General features: G+C 40.4%; 2 protein-coding genes and 1 long non-coding RNA gene across 5 annotated transcripts in view; 1 reads left to right on the top strand and 2 right to left on the bottom strand.

Annotated features, from left to right (window-relative positions):
• The first annotated feature begins 4374 nt into the window (after positions 1 to 4374).
• On the top strand, positions 4375 to 13160 carry LOC103177488. The gene is made up of 6 exons (XM_007891674.2): positions 4375 to 5480; positions 7120 to 7242; positions 7925 to 8053; positions 8878 to 9084; positions 11385 to 11516; positions 12737 to 13160. Exons 1-6 carry the CDS (start codon positions 4394 to 4396, stop codon positions 12874 to 12876), a joined length of 1818 nt encoding a protein of 605 aa, XP_007889865.2. The 5' UTR covers positions 4375 to 4393; the 3' UTR covers positions 12877 to 13160.
• LOC103177489 lies at positions 12938 to 17356 on the bottom strand. The gene is made up of 3 exons (XR_487734.2): positions 17198 to 17356; positions 16550 to 16609; positions 12938 to 13000 (listed from the first exon to the last, which is right to left on the bottom strand). It is a non-coding gene; the product is annotated as an uncharacterized LOC103177489 (long non-coding RNA).
• Positions 17357 to 18876: 1520 nt separating this feature from the next.
• The window catches only part of LOC103177487 (phosphorylase b kinase regulatory subunit alpha, liver isoform), a 37651-nt gene continuing 31897 nt past the window's right edge, over positions 18877 to 24630 (bottom strand). For all 3 annotated transcript variants that reach the window (XM_007891669.2, XM_007891672.2, XM_007891670.2), the window contains 4 exons: positions 23838 to 24011; positions 22974 to 23027; positions 21603 to 21803; positions 18877 to 20884 (listed from right to left, as the gene is read on the bottom strand). In XM_007891669.2, coding sequence (XP_007889860.2) covers positions 20711 to 20884; positions 21603 to 21803; positions 22974 to 23027; positions 23838 to 24011 — 603 coding nt within the window. In that variant the 3' untranslated portion in view covers positions 18877 to 20710. The remainder of the gene's footprint in view (positions 20885 to 21602; positions 21804 to 22973; positions 23028 to 23837; positions 24012 to 24630) is intronic.

Raw genomic sequence — 24630 nt, 5'->3', positions numbered from 1 at the left:
CTCTAAGAATTTGCTCTATTATTCGGGTCTCAAATTTCCCTGATGGGGTCAATCCGAATTGTGTTGATTTTTATCTTTTTCTTCTTTGACAGGGGTAAGTCCTCTTTGTTTTAATCTGCACGTTTTTAAAAGCTGCTTAAGATCAGGATAACAATGTTTGCCAACACAGCTGAAAAGTACCCTCCTAAAATGTTGAAACTACATTAAACCTTTTTTTACGCATCAGCCAGAAGCGAGGAGGATAATACATTTTTCATGAACATATGATAACCCTATTTCTGACATATATGTCCGTTAAAAGCAATATTNAAAAAACAACTCTTAGACGTAAAAGACTTCCTGATCTTGGGACAGTGGTTGAGAGAATTTGTTCCACAGATTTTAACATTGATGGAGATATCTAGGGAAATAGAGATATTCCACCTGAGTCTAGATTTACCCTATTTATGTAGAATTTCAGGCTAACCAGAATTTGGCAAGTTCTTACTATACAACCTTGATTTTTAAGATGGTTTTCTGTAAGTACTTTTTAAGAAGTTCAAAAACACAGTCTCAAAGGTAAAATTGAATTCAACAATTTGCTAAATTCAACCTATTCTGAAAAACTAAGAAAATAAAGTAAATAATAATAATAATAATAATAATAATAATCCTTGCATTTGATATAGCGCTTTTCACGTCGGGAGGACGTCCCAAAGCGCTTCACAGAATAGACTGTAAAGTGAATTGACTGTATATTTGTGGGCGAACGCGGCAGCCAATTGCGCACAGCAATGTCCCACAAACAGTCGTAGATTGAAAATGACCAATTTATTATTGTTTTTTTTTTTTGTTTTTGGAGGGATTATTATTAGGCGTGTGGAGTAAGGAAACTTGCCCAAGGTTTCGCCCTGCCTGGAATCTAGATCTAGGTAAAAAAAATTCCCTCCATTAATCTCACAATTTCTATGGGCAAATTAAATTAAACCAATATAGATGGAGGTGCAAAGAGGCTGCATCTGAGTAAGTATGTGATACAGTTCAGAGCAAAAGCTAAAGGTGTTTTGATGCCGTCAGTATGGTGGGTTACATTTGCCTAGATGGCTTGTTCAAATGGAATTTGAATTGCAGTGATTAATTAGTAAATTACTGGAATCCTGTAGCATATTGGTTAAAGCACTCGCCTCGCAAGCAACAACAAGATTCCATTTATAGAGCGCCTTTCACGCCGGGAGGGCGTCCCAAGGCGCTGGACAGTTGGGTCAAGCAAAAGGTCGGGCATTCAGCATCTCTGCCCCCACTCTGGAACCCTATCCTGCAAACCCTCTGCCTCACCCCCACTCTTGCCTCCTTCAACTCCATCTAAAGACCTCCTTCTTCAACCGTGCCTTCGACCACCCTCCATCTCCAACCCTCCTGCCCTTCACCCCTCCTGACCCCAACTCCCAGTTTGGGTCCAAAATCCCCTCACTGTCCAGTGCCCTGGGATGCCTTTCCGACACGAAGGGCGCTATATATTATAATTTGTTGTTTTTGTAAATGAGTTGATTCTTCCCCAGGGCTGCCTCTACGCACTTGCCCAGGACTGCGGCAATTATCTAATGGCCGTCTGTTTTTTCGATATGGTGGGATATACGTGACCTACTTTTGCAATCCTGGCTTTCAACGCTACGGATATCAGACTAGCAGTTGTGTGACTGGCAGGTGGACCCGAGCTCCTCCAGTATGTGCAGGTAAGTAAAGAGAGGCTGCTTTCCTCAGCCTCCATTGCCAAGTGGACTATTTTCCTTGGCTACCTCGTTCCATTTGAGATAATAAAAGTTTTAGTGTTCTTTTATTCCTAACTGCTTTCACTTTCCATTAACACTTATTTGTTTCTTTTTCTTCCTATTATCCTTCCCTTCATTCATTTTTTGTGTTTGGGCCTGAATGAAAATAAAGATTTACCAGGGTGGGCTGTCACCTAGTGGTTGTTTGGTGTTAAACCAAAACAACTGCAAAGAGTTCTAATGATAATTCAGTCTTTCTCTCCACAGCCCTTAAACACACAAAATCAAGGAATACAAATTCCAGTGAGCATTATGGCAGCACCTCTGACAATCCATGATAATAATGGGAGATCCCATTGATGGCTGATATCGCCAAAGGCAGTGGAATCTTTATTAAATAGACCTCACTAATAATAATAACCCTTGCATTTGATATAGCGCTTTTCACATCTTCTAGATGTCTGAAAGTGCTTCACAGAATAGACTGTAAAGTGAATAGACTGTATATTTGTGGGCAAAATGCAGCAGCCTATTGCGCACAGCAGGTCCCACAAACAGTTGTGGATTGAAATGACCAATTTTTCTTTGAGAGATTATTATCAGGCGTGTGGAGTAAGGAAACTTGCCCAAGGTTTCACCCTGCCGGGAATTGAACCCAGGTCTCTCGCTTGCAAAGCGAGTGTTCTAATCACTGAGCTACAGAACTTGAGGCTGACTCCCTGGACCGTGTCTCAGACATTGACTGATGATAGTACCCTGCTGAGAGCTCGGAACCTCCTTTGCCTGCACTGTAGCTCATAGAGGTTAGAACTGAGATAAGCATTGTGATTCAGCCTCCAACTGGGTACCCACAACATTTGTGAGCTACAGATCATTGTGAAATTTTCCATTGAAAACCATAGAATGTTTATCTCATTGCAGCTTCTGGATGCCCAGAACTTGGGACTATTCTGCATGGAAGCAGAACTTTGAACAAAGACAGCTCTGTTGCCAGATTCACTTGCGATTATGGATTTGAACTGTTTGGAACGCCAATGCTCTACTGCAATGGCAAAAGGTGGAATGGTACCAAACCTGGTTGCAAAGGTGGCAACAATTTCTTGACATTCACATGTTGTTTTGCTGAGGTCCAGAATTATGTGATTCAAACCTTTTTACCTGAAGAGTGTTAGACTCATGTCTATGATGGCGTGTTATATTATATGTATGATAGAGTATTAGATTCTTATCTATGATGGGAAATGGCACAGCATATTATAATATAGAAGCAGTAGGTGATTATACTACAGCTATATCTAATTACTGTATTTTTTTAAAAAAAGAATGGGCTTCACATGCAGTCTTCTTTCTCCAGAAATAATATTACACTTAATGTTCCTGCAAGCATGTAAATGTAAACTCTATAATAGTTGCAATGATATATTTGCAGCCTCCCTATATTATGGCGGATTACCAAAGTTCCACGGTAATACAACTATAACAACAACTTGCATTTATTATTAGCTGCATTTTTTGCGATTGATGAATATGCTTACATTTTTCATTTCAGAATCTGATCTGCAGTCCCAACAGGAGACACGTTTTGAAACAACTAGATCCACTTTCTTGCCGAACCGAAATAGACCATCGTCCTTGAAGAAAATATCGGAAAATCTACTTAAAAGGCGGCTTGGTGACACTGCTACACAAACTAATTTTATTAAACATGACTTCCCGCCAGGGCAAGCGTTTGATGCAGGTACAAGAAGTATACTGGGCAGAAAGAATGCCACTTTATATCACCTTGTAGTCAACAAGAATACTCGCAAAAATAGCCCAGTGAGGGAGGTGCAGGAAAAATCTAATTTGGCTGGAAAGACTCCATTTTTTACATCTAGGGAGAAGTTTTTGAACAAAGAATCAACAAAGGAAAGATTTAACCATGTACGAATTCAAACAAAACTGAAATCTCCAGCCTTGCTGCCATCAGCATCTTCTCCTTCATATTTATCATTCCCAGTAATGCCAGGACTGCCACAAATGCTTTCCATATCAGGGAATCCACCTTCCCCATTAGTACCAACAATATTGACACCCTTCTCATCACCATTGACACTATCATCATCAACATCAAACCCAATGCCAATACCTTCCACTACAACAGAGTTATTATCACTATCACCTTCATCAGGGCTACCTCTGTCTCTCAGATCTTCACTCCAAGAACTTTCAACATCATCACTACAGCCAAATCCCTCCATTGTAACAGAACTGCCCTCATCATCACCAACATCCTTCTCACCCCCAACATCTTTACTCCAACAACTTTCAACTCCTTTTCTAAGGGACTCAACCCCAACAGCACATCCATCTACCAAAATATCTTCCTTAGGGATATCGGTACCATTGTCATTCCTTGAGAAACAAATCTTGCCCTTGCGCAGTACCAGACAACCTCATCCTTTACTCAAAGTGCTGCCAATTTAGCTTCAGCCAGACCCCACCCAAATGAATGGTTCAGAAAAACAAAGAAGCTTGCAGCTGAAAAGCACAGCTCTACTGGTGGAGATGAAGGTGGCGAAACAGTTACAGAAAAATCCCAGGGGAAGCAATTATCTTCCAAATATAATCCTAAGCAACTACTGTTTCGTTGGAGTTTTCCTGAAATGGTTACAACCAATGCGGGTCATTCGAAGCCAGGAACCTCACTGGATGAAGTTGTGCTGACCCCATTAATGTCTACAGGCTCAGCAAGCAATATGTTGTCACTTTCTTCTTCCAAAGATCGGACTGATAAATATACCTTTACTACAGCAAATGAGACCAGCACCGTGCCCTCTCCTTTCTATTCACTTTTGGAGCAATATGATAAGAAGGACACTTTTCCGAATGTTAATATGGAGATATCCTTTTCCAGCGTCCCTATTGCTCCTTTTCCAGCGACTAAAATTGTGTCACCGCAAACAAGAGAAAACCATGGAGACCTCAAATTGGCAAATCCAAATCCTTGGTTAAATTCCATCACCACCACGATGTCACCAAGCACTGGCACGTCACATTCCCAAACAAACAGAGATATTACCGTGCATGATGCTAGTACAAGGAGCTTTGCCACTGGTAAAGAAAATAAATCAAAGATGGATATAAACAGACATGATAAGACTGAGCTTCCGATAAAGTCATGGGGCATGTCTACAGATCATATCCTCTCGCTGTGGGATACTTCCGGCCAAAAAATAAACAGAGGAACTAACCATCAGACTGCCAACTCATCAAAGGGAACTGAAATTGGCTTAGAACATGTAAACATGCTAACAGTGATACAAAGTGAATCAAACCTCAGGAAAGAACCACAGGCTTCCAATGCTAAAGCAATTATCCAACAACAGGACAGTCAAATCGTATTAAGTGGAAGCGATTCAGGCACCAGATCAAATGATACCAGTGATACTCCATCTAATGGACCTGGTGATAGACTAATTGCCCCAATACCCCAAAGCAACCTAGTTGAAATTGCTTTGGAGGAAATGGAAATGACACACACTTATCTAGAAGGGAGAAATGCTTGCCCCTCACCACTCATACCAGATCACGGGATATTTAATTTCCGAGGCCTGGTTGGGCCTTCACCCTCACAATACAAATACTATGTGCAGTATTCATGTAACTCTGGTTACACTTTGACCCACGGAGATCAGTTCAGCTTTTGTCAACACAATGGAGTATGGAGCGGGCAGGTGCCCACTTGTGCTGGTGAGTGTACATGGAATCCAAAAAGCCAGCCACAGTTTCTTGGGCTCCCAATTACTCTTTAAATAATAATGCTAATAATGCTTACATTTGGTATAGTGTCAGGAGGACATCTCAAAGCGCTTCACATGATATACTGTAAGATGAAGTTTGGTGGGCAAATGTGGCAGCCAATTGGTGCACAGTAACATTCCACAGATATTGGAACGTAGGAACAGGAGGAGGCCATTTTGCCCATCGTGTCTGTTGTACTGGTTCTTGGCATTCTTTTCATTCCAATGCCCTGACCTTGCACCAAAGCCTTAAACCTCTACTAGCCAATTGCCTATCTATCTCTTTTAAGCATGCCTATTGATTCTGCCTCTTCAGCTTTCTGGTGCAGAGCATTCCAAAATCTACATATCTGGATGTCCTCCTGACGTGAAAGGCGCTATATAAATGTAAAGTATATTGTATTTATAGTACCTCCACAACTCTGTGTGACAAAATGTCTCCTGACTTCAGATCTAACTGACTTGGCACTACTTTTAAGGCCATGATCGCTTACTACCGAGGGGAAGAGTTGACCACTCTCTGATTTATTAGTTCTTTTCATTATTAGAGATACCTCAATCAAATCACCCCTTAAGATCAACTTATCCTTAAGAATACTCAGTCTACCCAGCCTCTCATCATAGCTAAGCCCCTTCAGCTATGTATTGCCGAAAACGAGGGGCATAATTATAAGGTAGCCCGTAGGAAATCTAAAAGGGAGTTTAGAACAACAATAATGCAAGGATTATTATTATTATTATTACAATACTTGCATTACATAGCACCCTTCACATAGGATAACATCTTAGAGATCTTAAAGTTTAGGGGTAGCTTCTTCACCAGAGAGTGATGAGAATTTGGAACTCTTCAATAGAAGCTGTGGTTGACGCATAAAGTATAAATGTATTTAAGACAAAACCTGAGCATACGGATGGAGTATAAATACCTTAAGGACTCAGTGAGCTAAATGGCCCGTTTCTGTGCTGTGGCATTCTATGTTAATCCGTGTATTAATCTGGTGAACAGTTGCTGGATATCCTCCTAGACTGGAATATTCTATTCTCAGATTAGGTGCCCAAAGTTGAACACAATTCCCCAAATGAGGTCTGACCAGTGCTCTTTAGACTGGACCCCACCAGAATGGTTGGCATTGATCCTCAGTACAGTGCAGACTCAGTTTCACAGGACTGAAGCATGACCCAGAGCCATATGCATATTCTAAATGCTGTGCGATTGATTCAGTCACCATTCAGAAATTATCCCTTAACATATCTCAGACAGCCCAATAGGTTGCCCCAGATCTTAAAATATACTATTTTTAATGGTATTGAACCTCGGCATTTTTGTAAACTGTTTTTCATGAAAGAATCACCTTTAGTTGTCCTGCCCGTGTCTGTTATAAATGTTTCATCAAATATACAGTTTCTAGTTGGGGACCAATAACTTTTCACTTGTTTATTTTGGAGTAAAATGTCACATATGAATCCAGTTACAGGAGATATGAGAAACAAGCGGTAAAATAATAGTCTACTTTGATCATAGTAGCAGAACGTAATCCAAAGTAGTGTCTGGGTATTCATTGTTAACTTGAGCCTTGTTCTTTTTAAAGATGTGAATGAATGCATCATTGGACTGAATGACTGTCAGCAGATCTGTGTCAACACCTTTGGGTCTTACAAGTGCAACTGCCAGACAGGCTTTCTCCTTTCACATGATGGAAAGACATGTGCAGGTAGTTTATATATGGTCCTAATGATACTAAACAATAGTCAAACATATACCATTTGCAAGATTGCAGGATTTGCTAAAAAGAATCATGGAAAAATGGTGTCTTCTGATTTGTGATCGTGGCTGTTTTATTTACTTTCAAGACATTTTTCAGCTGAGAAAAAGGGCTGAAAGATTCCAACAGAAGATTGGAAAAATAAATGTCAGACTTTGCCAGTGCTCAGGATTGCAAAGTTATTCTTAATTTCAACAAATTCATTAGTGAATATGTTGGGCAATTTGTTAGGGAATACATTAGGGAATATGTTACACAGGGAATACGTTAAAGGAATATGATGTGGATTTTGTGGGATCACTGTTTATAGGATCTGTTTAAGGACCCGTTCGTTGGCTGTTGCAATTTGCCTACAAATACATAGACTTGCACTAAGCAATAATGTGCTGACAGAGATCCATATTCCTAAAGCTGTTCAGAATTTATTTTTAAAAATCTGTTTTAGAATATCTTTTCCAGTGATTCTGCAAATATTTGTTTAAGAAATAGATTTTTTAGGAATTGGGACCATTTACAAATAAGGGCTAAACTGGGAATTGGTACATCAGAGATTGAATATTCATGTATTTGGATATGACAACATAGGAATAATAGCATGATAACATTAACATGTGAGATATCTTTTTTGCAGATATTGATGAATGTATCCTTCCAGTTGGAATTGCCAGCTGTCTGTTTGGCTGCATCAACACTGCAGGGAGTTTCATGTGCCATTGCCCAGAGGGATACCAGTTGAGCACCAACAATGGGCACTGCAAAGGTGGGTGTCAGACACAACTTAAATATTATTAAATGCTCTTAAAGGGACAATTGGAAAATTGAGCAGAAGTAATGTACCAGCATTGTGCAATCGTTTGTTTATAATTTTCTTAACGTTCTGACAGGAGTTACACATTTATAGAGTTAACATTAGGGGAATTTAAAAGATTGTTGTCAATTTTGTGGTATTTCTTAATGGGATTTCTTAATTGGGAAATGTAAAACACAACTTTTTTTTGCAAATATTTTGTCTCATCATTTCAAAAAATCATTTTTTTAAAAAAAAGGTTAACTTGAATATCCCATTATCTTACTTAACCCAGACCCTAATACCTTTTAAAACAGAGTGACCAAAAAGTTGTGGTACCATTGCAATGTTTAATAAGTCTCAAAGAAATTATGATTTTTTTAGATAATAGGCTAGTAGTTATCACCCTGTAATATTTGTCAAACATTTAAACTTAACACCAGGTGGTGTCAAGAGTAGGGTTGAAGTGTGATTCACGGTGACTCAATCCCTATTTGTAATGCATTAAATCACTGTCAAAATTACAATTCGTTGCCTAAAGTGCAATATAACTGCACCAGTGTTAGTGAGCTCTGAAATTTCCCCCACCCCCTCAAAAAACTTGTGATATTTATTCATACCAAAAATGCAACTGTTTTATATAACCCAAATAATTGGATTGTTTTCACTTTCAATTTTTCTCTGCCGAACACTGGGATGTCCTCCAGCAGTGAATGGCGCTATACAAAAAGAAAGTAAGTTGTTGTTGGTGTATTACATTGAAAATGTCTGTCTCGATTCTCTTTTGAAACATGTAGATATTGATGAATGTGCAGAGAATAATGGGAGAGGCTCTTGTGCCATGGAATGCCAGAACACTCCCGGTTCCTTCAGCTGTTCTTGCTCATATGGATATAAACTAGCAGGGGATGGACACTCTTGTATCGCAGAATGTCCCTCTGGCTATAGGAAAGAGAACCACATAGAGAGACCTAACTGGCACAGAGAGATTCAACAATGTTTGGGTACGTATCTCAGGCTATCTGGGTTCTTTCTGTTTGCCATTGCATTCTCTGTCCTTCCTTCAATCAATTTTCAATATTTAAAATCAGCAGGACATACTGGATGAAATATTTCTTTGCAAGCTCCAGGCTTCAAACTACATGCTCACTTCAATGAATTGCCTGGTCAGTGATTATAACTCGCTCCAATCTCCCACTGTGCATAAACAAGGATATTAAAGAAAATGTGTTTTTCATTCCGTTTCCTCCACCCCTCCTCTCCTTTGGACGTCTTTACTCCTTTTTTCTTGCACTGAGGTCCAGTTCTATGATTGCAAGTCAGCCTCTGGAGACCCAAGTGGGCACTATTCAAGCTGAGTCTTGACAATGAATGCTGGTAGGCTACTCAAACATACAACAACAACAACAACAACAAGATTTCATTTATAGAGCGCCTTTCACGTCGGGAGGATGTCCCAAGGTGCTGGACAGTTGGGTCGGGACCCGATCAGGAGGGGAAATGGTCAGGGTGAGGGGAGGGAAGGGAGGGAGCGAGGAGGGGGTAGAGAGTCGAGAGGGGAGCTGAAGGCACGGTCAAAGAGAAAGGTCTTGAGACTGGCCTTGAAGGAGGAAAGGGAGGAGGCGACGAAGGCACTGGGGGATGGAGTTCCAGAGCCTAGGGACTGAGAGGCTGAAGGCCCGGCCACCGATGGTAGGGCGGTTGGGGCGGGGGACGTGGAGCAGACTGGAGCCAGAGGAACGGAGGGTACGGGCAAGTAAGTAGGGGGATAGTAGGTCAGAGAGGTAGGAGGGAGCAAGGCCGTGAATGGCCTTGTAGGTGAGGATGAGGATCTTGAATTCGATCCTCTGGGGGATGGGGAGCCAGTGGAGGCGAGCGAGGGTGGAAGTGATGTGGTCCCGAAGCCTGGTGCGGGACAGTACACGAGCTGCAGAGTTCTGAATGACCTGCAGCTTGTGGAGGGAGGTGCCGGGAAGGCCGGCGAGGAGAGAGTTCCCATAGTCCAGCCTTGAGGTGATAAAGGCGTGGACCAGAGTTTCAGCAGCGTGAGGGGTGAGGTAGTGCCGTAGTCTGGCGATATTTCGGAGGTGATGGAAGGCGGTGCCAGTTGTGGCGCGGATATGAGGAAGGACAGCTCAGGGTCGAACAGAACCCCGAGGTTCCTGACTGGCTTTGAGAGGTGGAGAGTGCAGCCTTGGATGCTGATGCTGTCAGCGCCTGAGGTGCGGAGGCGCTGACGTGAGCCAATCAGGAGGGCCTCAGTTTTGCGCACGTTGAGCTGAAGAAAGTTGTCTCTCATCCAGGACTCGATGTCGGACAGGCAGCTGTCAGGACATCGGTGGTTATGGAGTTGAGGGTAGAGGAGGAAAGGTAGAGTTGGGTGTCATCCGCATACATGTGGAAGTTAACCCCATGTCTGCGGATGATGTCACCAAGGGGGAGCATATAGAGGGTGAAGAGGAGGGGACCGAGGACAGAGCCCTGAGGGACACCACACGAGACAGTGCGGGGGCCAGAGGAAAAGCCGTTTGTGGAAAGAAAATGAAGACGGTGGGAGCGGTACGACCTAAATCACTCAAGGACAGGGCCTTGAAGGTTGAGGTGGGAGGACAAGCGGTGGAGGAGGATAGCGTTACTAGTGGCATTACTAGCAATTGCAGCAACCCCATTGCTCTTCTAGATAAGGGATAAGGTAACTTAGCACTTAGTTTTAGGTTTGTATGGGTTAGTGCTACAGCCATGCCTTTAACTATTAGACCACTGGGGGGGCCTCTTGATTTCAAGATCCTCATCCTCACCTACAAGGCCATTCACGGCCTTGCTCCCTCCTACCTCTCCAACCTACTATCCCCCTACCTACCAGCCCGTACCCTCCGTTCCTCTGGCTCCGGTCTGCTCCACGTCCCCCGCCCCAACCGCCCTACCATTGGTGGTCGGGCCTTCAGCCCCGAGGCTCTGGAACTCTATCCCCCAGTGCCTTCGCCTTGCTTCCTCCCTTTCCTCCTTCAAGGCCGGTCTCAAAACCTTTCTCTTTGACCGAGCCTTCAGCTCCCCTCTCGACTCTTCCCCCTTCTCGCTCCCTCCCATCCCTCCCCTCACCCTGACCATTTCCCCCCTCCTCGCTCCCTCCCCTCCCCTGACCATTTCCCCCCTGCTCGGGTCATAACCCAACTGTGCAGCGCCTTGGGACGTCCTCCTGACGTGAAAGGCGCTTTATAAATGGAATCTTGTTGTTGTTGTTGTTCTTTGTTTACACCAGGCCTCAATCTGCTCACATGCAGTTGTTATGATTCTATTCCTACAGATATTAATGAATGCCTTGATGGTTTCAGTGAACATCGTCCTTGTGAATGGAAATGCTTGAATCTTCCAGGCTCTTACCGTTGTATTTGTCCTCGTGGGTACAGGCTGAATGACGATAAGCATCACTGTGAAGGTGAGCACAGTGGTTAGTTTAATGACTGTTCTATCGCTGTCCTCCTTATTACCTTTATCATGAGTGACGACTTCTCAGGACAAAAATCTCAGGTTGCTCGAAGAAAAATATTCTGAGCCGCTCAAAATAGGAATTGCTGAAAAAATTGTCCTGTAATGCCAAAGGATTTGCCAAGAAAAAAGACTTTTCATAAAATCATAGAATATTGCAGCACAGAGAGAGACCAATTGGCCCATCATGCTCTTTGGAAGAGCTACCCACTCAGTCCCACTCCCCTCCCACTCTTTCCCCAAATCTTTGCAAATGTTTACTTTTCAATTACCTATCTAATTCCCTTTTGCAAGTTATTAATGAATCTGTTTCCACCACCCTTTCAGGCACTTTTCTTTTGACATTATTGCACCAATTTTTTATTTTTTTTCTCCTGCTCTAAAGTTTCCTCTCTTTTAACATCCTGACTCTTAGGACCACTCAGTTCATCAAACCTGATCCGCCAGTTTATTCAGTTTATTGGATTGTGTCAGATCTTTTAGCACCATTGCCCAACTGTTCTCTATATTTCTTATTACCATCCCAATGGGAATGTAATAGGTGATGTTTGCCCCTGAAACTCTGAAGCACTTTTCCTCTATCCATCTGCCTTGCTTCTTCCTTCCCCTTCTTCAGATCGTGCCTGAAGACCTTCCTCTTTGACCGTGCCTACGGTTACCTCCCCATCCCCCTGGTTTGGTATCATGCTCCACCACTGTCAAGCGCTCTGGGATGCTACCCTGTAATGAGGTGCGCTATATAAATACAAGATGTTGTCATTGTTGCCTAACCTGGCCAGAATTTCGATTTCAACAAATTGTGGCCTGGCTTGACCTGGGATATGTTTTTCTCCTCCCCGCCACCCTCCCTTCCCCCCCTCCCCCAACACCTTTCCTCCTCCGACACTCTTTCCTTCCCTACACTCTTTCCCCATCCCCACACTCTTCCCCTCTCACAACATTTTTTCACCCCCCAACACTCTTCCCCCCACACACTTTTTCCCCCTCCTGATGCTCTTCCCCCACACTCTTCCCTCCTCCCAACACTCTTTCACCCCTCAACACTCTCCCCCACCCCCCCACCCCCGACTCTACCCAAGGATTATTATTATTATAATAGAAATTCATGTTTTCTACACATCATGAAAAGTGTTTTTATTTTGAAGTAATGGTTTTCTGTTAAAATTGCAGATGTTAATGAGTGCAGCTATACGAATGGTGGCTGTTCTCACCTCTGCATCAACACTAATGGTGGATACCGGTGTGAATGTCCAGAAGGTCACTCCTTCAGTCCTTATAGCAGGAAGACTTGTCAGGCAATTGGAATATAGAGTTTTCAGTGACATTTACAGTCACATAGACATCTTCCTTCAAATCTGGAGTTCCTCGATCCACACAGTAGCTGTGTTGAAACTGTGCTACTTTCAGGGAGTTTCAGTGTCCTTTGTATTGATCCTTTGTATTGTGTAAATGGATACATTATGCAAATCTATTGGTTAGGGTTTTTCGAATGAAAATTGTTTAATTAACATGATCTTTTTCACTGCATATGGCTTACACATCGTAAAGAACTCTTTTGATAACAAATCACAACTTTGTATGTACAATAAATCAGTATTTTGTGCAATATACAGTCTATTTGTATTTTGGTGTATTGCACAAATTCCTCAATAAAAATGGAATATAATTATTCCTAATCTGTAAAGTGAACTCCTGCAATGATCCAACATTTTTTTAAGCTCAGGATCATATCTGTACTTTCTATTTGCTAACTGTACAAAGCATATCCCAATACGCTGACTTAATTTGGAGCTAAGCAGAAGCTAGGAGTACAATAGAACAGAAGACATGACTCTATTAATACCTCTGTTTTAATCTAATGTTGGACTCAAGTCATCCAACTTGACACTCCAGTGCAGCGCTGGGGGCGTGCTGCATTGTTATCGAGGTGGCGTCCCTTGGATGAGACATTAAAAATAGAGAGAAAGGAATTCATTGTTGTTTGTGGTACATTGCTGGGTGCAAATCGGCTGCTGCATTCACCTAGAAATATACAGTTACTACACTTTACAGTGAATCCCCTTAAGCGCTTTGAGATGTCCTCCTGACGTGTAAAAGGTACTATATCAAATGGAAGGATTATTATTACTTTTTAAAGAAAAAGAGGATAATTTGATAACTCTTTTCTATCAAAATCAATGAAAATGAAAAATAGTTCGCCCTGATGAAAATTTCACTTTTCGTAGAAAACGTGAATAAAATCAATTAATACAATCAAACTGAGAATGAAACCTTATGACACCAGCATGCCACAAATGAAAGCTTCTGTAAGAAAATATTTTAATTTCATATTCCTTGATTTTATTCATGTCCTTTAGTGGTACCTCGACATTGTGCACTTAAGACCCTTTCATTTTGCTTTGGATTTTAATAAATAATATAATTCTTTTCACTCTTTGAATATCCAACTGTTTTAGTATGTTCTAGCGTGCCTCAGGTACTGTAAATAGCAACACGTGCACAAAAATAACATTGCTTCAACCTCTAAGTTTCGTGTCTTCAGAGAAAATGCAGTTTTTACAGTGGTTTTGAAGGAGTTTTAAAGGGTTAAAAGCACCTATACACCTGGTTCCAGTTAAATCCAATGCATAAATTACTAACAAGCATTTTATCACAATCAATTCAACATATTCAACTTTTGTTGAAAGCCATTTATAGACTAACATTGACTACTCCAGTACACTTGCCCAACACTGAAATCAGTGAAGTCAATGCCTGGCCAGATGTTAATAAGTGCGCCTATAAGAATGGTCACTGTTCTCACCTCTGCATCAACATTCTTGGCTGCTGCTTCTTACAGTGTCACTTAATTATGAATACAAGATGCAAGTTCTTTGGTTATTATTTTTCTTAAATAACTTTTCCTTCCCCCTCCCCACCACCACTCGGTAGTGTGAATGTGGTCTATTTTGTGAGCATTGATGAAATTGAATGAAATCAATGAATGGACCTTAATGAAATTGAAAAATTGGAATATTGAATCTTGCAATATCAGAGCAATTCAGTTTAATTTTGGATTCTGAAAGACTCTAATTTTCAGTGTTAATTTAAAATGGTCGAAGACCTTTTTAGAAGCTCTAAATGAAGATCAGAATAAATTTAATTATTTTGATGAACTGAATCGGATTTAAAAAACAGAATTTACATTGCAAATGTTGTTACACCCCTGTTCAAAAAAGGGGAGAGGGAATAACCTGGCAACTACAGGTTAGTCAGCCTAACATCGGTGGTGGGGAAACTTCTAGAGACTGTAATCTGGGACAAAATAAATTTTCACTTAAAAACGTAAATTAACTAATGACAGTCAACACGGATTTGTTAAAGGCAAATCGTGTCTGACAAACTTAATTGAGTTTTTTGATGATATAACAGAGAGGATTGATGAAGGTAGTGCAATTGATGTATTGTGTATGAACTTTCAGAAGGTGTTTGATAAGGTGCCACATACTGGACTAGTTAGCAAAATTAAAGCCCATGGGATAAAAGGGACAGTGGCAGCAAGGATACAAAATTGGCTGGGAGATAGAAAACAGAGGGTAGCAGTGAATGGTTGTTTTTCAGACTGGAGGGAAGTATACAGTGGTGTCCCCTAAGGGTCGTCATTAGGTCCACTGCACTTTTTGATATATGTGAATGACTTGGACAGGTATAGAGAGCAACAATTTAAAGTTTGTAGATGACACAAAACTTGGGAATGTGGTAAACCATGAGGAGGATGGTAGCAGACTGCAGGAGGACATAGACAGACAGGTGAAATGTAGATAATTGAGAATATAAGAGGTTTGCTGTTTTGGGCTAAAGTTGTGACGTGGGAGTATTTTTGTGTAAGATTTGGGTTGTAAGTCTTTTCAGGTGAGTTCAGTTCCAAAATGTGCCTGTGGTGTTTGTTTTTTTAATAATTGGCAGTGATTGAGTTAGGAGGTAACAAGAAAATAGTTTTGACAGCTTTTGTAATGTTTCTGATTTGTGTTTTGGGTGTACAAGGTGTCTGACATCCAGAAATTTGTCCAGGAAAATGTTTTTGTTTAATTGCTGGGGGAAAGGCCAGAGAAAGTGTGTAAGTTAGAGCAATGTAATATGGCTACAACCCACACTTGGAACATAGGATTTGCTAGGCTAAAGACGACCAAGATCCATCAGTTTGCCTTCTACCATCTCTGGCAGTTGTGTCTCAAACTTGATTTCATTTGTTATGAAATAAATTAACAGTAGAATGTTCAAATCAGCAACAGGAGAGAATGCTGCTGCCAATAATGGTATGAATTTTAATGCGAACATCCAAAACAGGATTTCTATGATTCTTAGAGGCTATATTTCTGGAAGGGAAACAAATGATGTGCCTGTTTTATCAATCTGGCCCTCAGCAGCCAAAGGTTTGAGCATGCTAATGGCTCAAACTGCTTCCAATGTTTCATTACATGATTTTTGTTTCCTTGCAGGTGAAAGGGTGTGTTCTCTCTAAATGAGGAGGNAAAAAATGTTTTTTCTGTGAAGGCAACTTGAAGTGTGTCTTGTTTAGCCTTCAGGGAAGGCTAGTGATGAAAAAAGTACAAATGACCACCAAGGTGGTTGTCTTAAGTGTGGCTAGCCTCATATGGGGTGACAAAATATGAACATAAGCTAGTTTGTATTGATCAGGATATTTCAAGTTGAATGCAGAGACATATATCCCCCTCATGTCTAGCAGCTGAGATTAATGGTGGGTCCCTTGGATTTGCAAAACTGAAAAAGAAAAACATTCCTACATGAAGAAGTACAAATTAACTTGCAGCAGGAATGTGGAAGCTGCTTTTGACACCAGCCACCATGTTGGAAACCTTCACATGCTTTCAAAAAATCCACCGCATTTGTCTTGCAAACCCACAACTGAACAAGATGTTATTGCTTTTTTGTAAAGTGGAAAAATATTTGAACCCTTAAATGCCTCCCAAAGCTTCCACATACCTCCTTGCTGCCTCTCCATCCACTTGATCGTTTCCAGAGTAGCTTGCAGAGATTAATTCCCTGAATAATTAGAAATAAAATAGGCTGAATTGTGAATAATCATCCTTGTATTCCATGTCTGAGTGAATGCATGCAAAAAATGACAAGGTCTATTCCCAACATCATTTAATAGTGAACTCTACACATGAAGTTGTAGGTTAGGGCCAGCTGGGAGCTGAGCAAGGAGCGCATTTGAAAGTGAACAAAAAATATTGGAAGAAGTGAGGCAGCTCTAAATACAAGACTAGAGAACTTGTATGCCTGGAAGCTTTTTGTGCACAGGACTTGGGTAAAGATCTGTTTCAGTCAGGAGCATTAAATCACATCAGCAACAAGCTCTCGCTGCTGCACACAACAGTTTTGTCAGTATTTTGCAGGCCTGTGCCCACATTGCAGAGTAAGGGAATGTAGTCAATGACCTTAATGTTCAATTAGTGTTCTGCTGCAGTCTGAAACAAAAGATTTCCAGCATCTGCAGTATTGTGTTTTCTGCTGCAGTCTGGTGGCTGCTCAATAATTTCAAAGCTAAAGTGCACGAATAAGAATCTCCTTTGGTCAATAAAAACACTCACAACATTAATACCAGTGAGAACATGAAGGGTCACGCACCTGAATGTTCAAATAGTCTTCAGTAGGTTCCCTGGACATTTCACCAGCGATAATCGCCTTTGTTTTCACCAATTAAGAAGATGCGACAGGAAATAACCCTCCTGATTGCAATGAGATAAGAATTATAAGCAGAGCACAATTGGCTTCAGCGGCCCTGAGCTTGGGTCATTTTCCATTTCAAGCTTCACTTCAACAATAACGAGTTACATTTGTATGGTGCCCTTCACATGTGGAGGACATCCTAACACGCTGGACAATTAGGATTGGGATCAGGAGGACAGGGAGACTAGAGGTAGGAGGGTCACCAAAGGCACAGTTGAAGAGGAGAGTCTTGAGGTGGTTTTGAAGGAGGTAAGGTAGGCAATGGAACTGTAGGACAGGGGCAAAGAGATGGAGGGGCGGGACAGGCCAGAACCTACTGAGCAGAGGGAGCAAACAGGATATGAGCTATCAATTCCTGTTGCAGAATAGCTTGTTCTGCATTTCTTCAACAAATTTGGGAATTGGTTCAGAATCTGCACCAGCGGCTTCACGCGCATAAAAGCCAATTATAATTCCTGCTCCTTCATCCAAACCCACATGGCTGCATTGCCAGCTCCTAAATAATGGAAGGTGGAACTGGCCATACAGCCACGTGGATTTTAAGGAGCCTCTCTTCAACACATAAATCTTAATTTTCATTAAATTTAGAGTTTTGTGGTGTTAAGATGCTCCTATCTCTCCCTCCACAACATCAATTGTCTCAAAGCTCAATACAATTTATGAATAAAATAGCCTTTTATCCAAGAACCACTCAGTTGCTAACCCAACTCCAATAAGATGCAACAATTTACTGAGCACCTTTCCTGTCTGGGGAACATCAAAAAAACACTTCCTCTCTGAAGAATTTTAACATTGGTGCCTTCCACAAGCTTTTGTAGATACAGTTGAATGTTGCCTTTATCCATAAGGTGCTGACAGGTGGCTAGAGCTCCATGAACATTTTAATGAAGTGGTACAGCCCAAACAGGGTGGCAAACAAGGTTTGACTTGCCAGTCGATGCTATGCCAGATCAATGTCCAATTGCCTTTTAATGACATTTGTTGTGTTAATCAAGAACACATAACAGGATCACCACCTGAAAGTTATCGTCCCAGCTTGTGAGGCACCTTCGACCGCATTGGAGTGTGAGCCTGGAATCAAAGTCCCCACACAGGGATTGAATCCACAACCTCATGACCCAGAGTGCAGCGTGCCATCTACTGAGTTAATAATAAAATAATAATCTTTGCATTTGGGGCTTGAACCCACAACCTACTGACTCAGAGGCAAGAGAGCAACCACTGCGTCAGACTGACACACCTGTCACCTCTTCTACAGTTTTCTGCTGATTCAGAACAAACTATCATTTTAGTTGCAGCATCGATAGATATTTGGGGAGGACAAATTTGCAGGGCTATGGGGAAAGAGCACAGGAGTGGGACTGATTTGGACAGCTCTTTCAAAGAGCCGACAGAGACACGATGGGTCAAATGGCCTCCTTCTGTGTTGTATAATTCAATAAGATTACAAGAAAATAGCATTGGTTGAATATTCTATTAACCTACAGTATGCATCAAGTAAAAAAACATATTAAAAAATGTATTCTGAACACCATTTTGGAATGAAATAACACTAATGTCCTTTGTTACCAAACTCATTTCATCGAACTTCTGAATTTATTCACACATAAGTACAACACAGTGATTGGTGATACTAGCACACATTCTGAGTACATGTAGGCACAATATGATTCCATTAAAAGTTACTTCCTTAAGTGCATTTTATTTTCCTCATAGTTATATTGAATGTTCATTGACTTGAACAAAAAAACATTGCTTAAACCGTTACACTGGAGTCAAAATTGGGATGGGCCACAGCACAGAAAGCAACCTCTCCGCACTTATTCAAGGAGTATTGAGCTACCTCAATTTCAGTTAGACAGATATCCAATGAATAAACCTAGAGGGCTATTTTGATAGTTGAGAATGATCCCTGCTTGGGAACCCAAGAATATGGTATCCAGGACTCCTCACAGCCAGGTTAGGGCACTCCCATTATTCAGAAGTTGGAAGTGGGTATTTCAACACATAATTTAAAACCATTCATTAATGAAGGAAGAGAATATATTAAGCAGTCTGATGCCATTGGTTTATTTGCTAATGTGAATTAAATACTTGGAACAATAGATTTAAAAAGTGAGAGTTAACAGCCTAATTATTTCCAACATAAAGCTTCTCTAGTTCCATGTTGACAAGTGGCTTTCAATGATACACACACAATATTATACTGCATCCTTGGCTCACACCAAGGAAAGATTTGAGCACTTAGGCTTAAAGGAATCTTAAGCACTAAGTCACTATTTTCATAGGCTTAGCATCACTAATTTAAATACTCAGTTCACTATTCAGAAATGTACACATCAACTTCCCTGTTTGTCGGTTGCTGATGTGTACTGGAATTTTGCACTGAAACTGAGCCCTACGAGAAGCAAATATGTCAGTATGTAGGATGGTGGAAAAGGTGTCAGCTCATCCATCTTGTTCCATTTTCTAATGTGGTTTCTGGAAGCCAGTATGTGATATGTGGGTTAGCACTGGTCCACACAAACACTGTAAGCCATGCTAAAACTGTGGGTAATATAACAGGGATTGCCCTGTATTGCCCCATTAGCTCTGCCTTTATCTATACTTCCTAATTATTTTTCCAAATACGTTTCCCCTCTTCTAAGTCCAGACAATGCAAAGCCTCCTTTTTGCCCCATACAGTGTCAACTCAATTCCCATCTCATACACATTCTAGATATTCTTTTCCTTTATCCCTCACTCCACATCAGTTTAGTATTACCCATAGCAGACAGCAAAAAACAACTGAATTATAACAGACAAATTGAATTTGTCAAGCATCGCAGATGTGCAAATTGTCTATTTTGACCAGTGTGAAACTGAAACTATGGAAATATCAATAAAGCAACACTAAATAAACACATAAATGCAACTTATCAAACATACTAATAGCAAATAAGTGCTTTCAGTAATAACTATTCACCACTAAAAATAAGATATACTTGTAGTTTATGCCAACATAGGAAGTTTGACAAGGTCTGGAAGGGAACTAAATACCAACATTATTTAATGTTGTAGCTGTGTTACTGAACTATTATTTTTTTGACCACATGATTTTGCCTTCCAAACAAAAAGTTAAATATATTTTGAGTGAAGTTTTAAAGTTCCCATTCCAAGCGGTTAGACTATGCCACGATCAATAATTTAATGTGAAATTTGATATAAATCTGTTTCAAATAAATAATAAACTAAGCTCAATTTTCAATAGTGGGAAAATTTGATTAACACACATTTATCATTTCACAGACAGGGAAACACACAGTTATCATGATTATATCAACTGAACAGTCTTAAAATGATTCAGAATACAGGAATGACATCAAGACGATGTGCTGCATCATTCTATGATCTGCTTCTCAGCTTTTGCCATTATTGAACAAAACAGCCAGTAATTGGCAAGAAGTCCTGTACGTAAGTTGAAACAGCTTTAGACAAATAAGTAATGGTTCCGTAGCTGCCACTTGGTGCACTGTCATAGAACAGAATGCAAATTCCTGTGCCTGGATCCCGTTCTAAAAAGGTGTCACTTGCACCTAATGATTTCTGTAACAAAAAATAGAAGTCTTACAGAAACATTGGAACAAAACCAGTGCCACACATACATACATGCAAGCACGCACATATGGTTCTGACTTCAAAGGCAACTGCAGCATAATCTCAAAATATAAACAGCATCACAAGATCAGTGAAGGGGTGTAGGTGAAGGTCATTTGATTTGGGCTCTGAGAATATATTGGGTCAGAGACAATATCTCACAAGTTGACGTGATGTACAGGGGTTTCCCTGCAGAAAGCGCAGTTTACATTGAGAGGCACTGTTTCTGGTGGTGAGCAACAAGTAATATAACCACTGTCCTTACAGTGCTTTATCCATCCCAATGTCCTTAAGTCTGTGTCCAGGAATCTGTTGAGTAGGAATTATATTTCTAATGGACAGATATGCCGTATTTTCACTTGCCATGGTGCATTAATAGGGTAATCCTATTATATCAGCACATCACCAGATGTGATTGATAAGCAAAAAATAAACCCTTCAGTGTCTCAACATTGCAAGGAGTGACTTGCATTAAATTATGGACAAGTTCCACTGTGTGATGTGAGTTTAAACAATGGAAGAGTGGTGCTCAGATCATTCACTGTAAGCTTTGATAAAATCGGAGAGGATGGGGGTGGAATTTAAAATTTGGCTATTTTGTTGCAAAAATATACTGCACTTGCTCATCTACACCATATAAAAGAGAAGTGTGCGTAAGAATCAATACCTGATCCTGTAAGAAAAGCTCATTGGCCATATGCACTATGCGGTCCACATAGATTATGCCACCGATGCTGTTAACTTCCACGTCTGCTAATATAGTCAGAACCACGATAGCTTCAACCATTAACTGTCTGTATTCGGGCTGAGGAATGTGGTTCAAAACAGATTCCACATGAAGAGCAAATTTAATCTCATGGGATGTCATCTTAAAGGAAAGAAAGAAATGGTTCATTCAATAATAAATAATAATAATCCTTGCATTTGATATTGTGTCTCAACATGCTGAGATCCCAACATGGGTTTTAAAATGGCAATCTTCTGATTCAGATGAAAATGGTACCAATGAGTCACAGTTTTAAAAGAGGAGAGAAAACGTAGATGTAAAAAGATAATTCAAGAGGTGTTCAGCTGAGATGGAGATTGGGTTTTAAGAATTTTTAGATTACAGGAAGTTGAAATTAAACCAAATACACAAAGGTATTCACAGGCTGGAAAATGAAAATAAAAATTGCTGGGGTCATAGTTACTCCAGAGAACTTATAATTATAGTAAATATTAGTTGTTACATTTCACTTTTTGAGGTCTTGCAAAAGACTGGGCAAGAGAAGCAGGAACTGTGTCCTAATGAGAAAAAGAGTTGGAGAACAATTTATAATCTGCTGAATTTAAAATTAATTCAAAAGTGTTATTTAACTGGGAAATGAAACAAAAGGTGGGGCTGAGGAGGCAAATGGTTAAAGGAAGACTAAATGAAAATAAACATTCAAAGGCTTTCACAAGCTGGTCAAAGAGTAAGGTCTCGAGATGGACCTTGAAGGAAATAAATGAAAGGACGAGCAATAGGGACTCTGGGATTCGGTTGCAGAGAGTGGGGGCACGAAAGTATGAAAGCCTGACTGTCGATGGTGGGACGGGATGAGCAAGGGAAGAGTAGTAGGCCAGTGTATGCCAAACAGACGGAGTGTTTAAGAAGCTCACAGGGATAAGGCGGGACAAGACCAGGAAGGGATTTAAAAGTGAGGATGAGAATCTTGAGCTCAATTAACTACGTAAATCACTAAGAATTTAAAACCCCTTAAATTGAGAGAAATGTTCAAAATGTAACATGCAGACATCAAAAATTATCATCCCAAACCTGATTACTTCCAGGCAAATTATATTTTGAAATTTTAAAAGTTTGTATCAAATTCTGGTACAGTAATAACATTGTAGGTATTTGAAGTCCTATATATACAGAAGTATAGATTAGTTACTGACTTGCGACTTACTAAAAAAAACTGTATCGTGGAATGTGGGGAACCTATACACAGGACTCTACAGTACTTGGTAACCAGTGCTAAATAGTTGTTGAATTCACTAATTGCTTGTGGCTTACCTCTTTTGTGGTTGAAGAAGGAAGAACGTAGCCATCAACAGAAAGTCCATGGCACTAAAAATAAATAAAGCAGGACAATCAGTTGATTTGGATTCAGAAAATGCACAAATGGTTTCAAAATGTTTATTTATATCAAAGCGCAAAGCAATATTCTGTTTCATTCGAACGGTATCATATTAACAGCTGGATGTGATTATCACAAATGGAATATTATGCTCCCAGAGGTTTCTCGGTAATAAATTCTGATGAATTCCAACACACATGCACATAAAAGATGTCATGTAAATTGTTTTACCCAAAAGCGGGTTTCTGCAGCTACTCGGGTGGCCGACTGTGCTTTTGTCCCAGTACTCCACAGATCCCAGCATTTCAGTGACAGGGTCAGGGAGTAAGTGAACTTTTAATTCAAATAATCTCTTTACTATTTGCGTAGCTGCTCTGTGCTGCCATTGAAATACATTCTTCCTATATTGGTCAAAAGTTACACACAACCTCCACCCACATTCACAAAATAATAGTTCAATTGTGGCTTTCAAATGTCATTTTACAAGGTCTTTTTTTAAGAATAGAGAAGAAGACCTTCATTGGCTATATATACATTTATGCTTTCAGTCGACTTGTTTCCAATATCATGCATTTTATATATCAAGTTTGGGCTATAATTTCTGGAGTGGTATTAAAGTTTGTACAGCTTATCAGAACACAAAATTCATCTACTTTCCGTCAACTGTTCCGTTCAAGACTACAGAATGCAACTTTATATAAGCCTGACAGTTTCCAATTCTGAAGAAGAATGTGCAATTGACATTAATACCGATTTCTGTTTGAATGAAATCATTTTCCTTTTCACTGTCGAATGCTCACCTTCTCTAAAATATTCCACACTTTCTGATAGAAGCCCACTGGCACTCTGTTAATGGCTCCATCTAGGCGTCGTCTGCGCAGCCACTGACCCTGGCGGTCATCCCAACCCAAAGGCCCACAAACAGAACCAACAGGAGACACAGTCCTTATGGGAGAGGAAGGGCTACTGCATCTCTGCAAAAATCAGAGGAAAAGATCAAACTATAAACCAAAAAACACTACATTATTAATAGTGAGATTTGTGTTTCCTTTGAAATGCAAAAGGAAGACCTTAGAGGTTTTATAGTGTCCTTAATTTGCATCAAAATGACCTAAAGTGCTTTAAATTTACTATGAAATGTAACAATTTTTGTCGGCAAACAAAGCAGGCATTCAACACTGGTAGGATCAAAGCAAAGCAGTCATGAAGTGATTAACTGGCCAGAACTCCTTTCTCTTATAGTCTCATGGGATTTTGAATGTCCACTGAAGAACAGGTAGATGGAACCTCAATTCAACATAAAGAGGACAGTTCAGTAACCTTTAATGTTCTGTTGAGAATCATTAATGTGCACACCAACCCAAATAGGAAATTGAGGGCAGGGAAATCAATCCAAGAAGCTGCAGACCTTTTGGGAGTCATTTCATTACCATTGGTTCTCAGTTGTACACCACACTCACATAAAATTGGTCACTCGCTTACTGACTGTTTGTGAGACAATGCTGCGATCGCCTGAACAGTCACAATACTGTAAATTATTATTATTATTATTATTGTTAGATTATTATGCTGCTTTTCTAGCAATTTGCAGCT

This window comes from Callorhinchus milii, unplaced genomic scaffold (genome assembly GCF_018977255.1).
Source record: "Callorhinchus milii isolate IMCB2004 unplaced genomic scaffold, IMCB_Cmil_1.0 Scaffold4, whole genome shotgun sequence".
Lineage (NCBI taxonomy): Eukaryota > Metazoa > Chordata > Chondrichthyes > Chimaeriformes > Callorhinchidae > Callorhinchus > Callorhinchus milii.
This window is presented reverse-complemented; position numbering and strand designations above follow the sequence as displayed.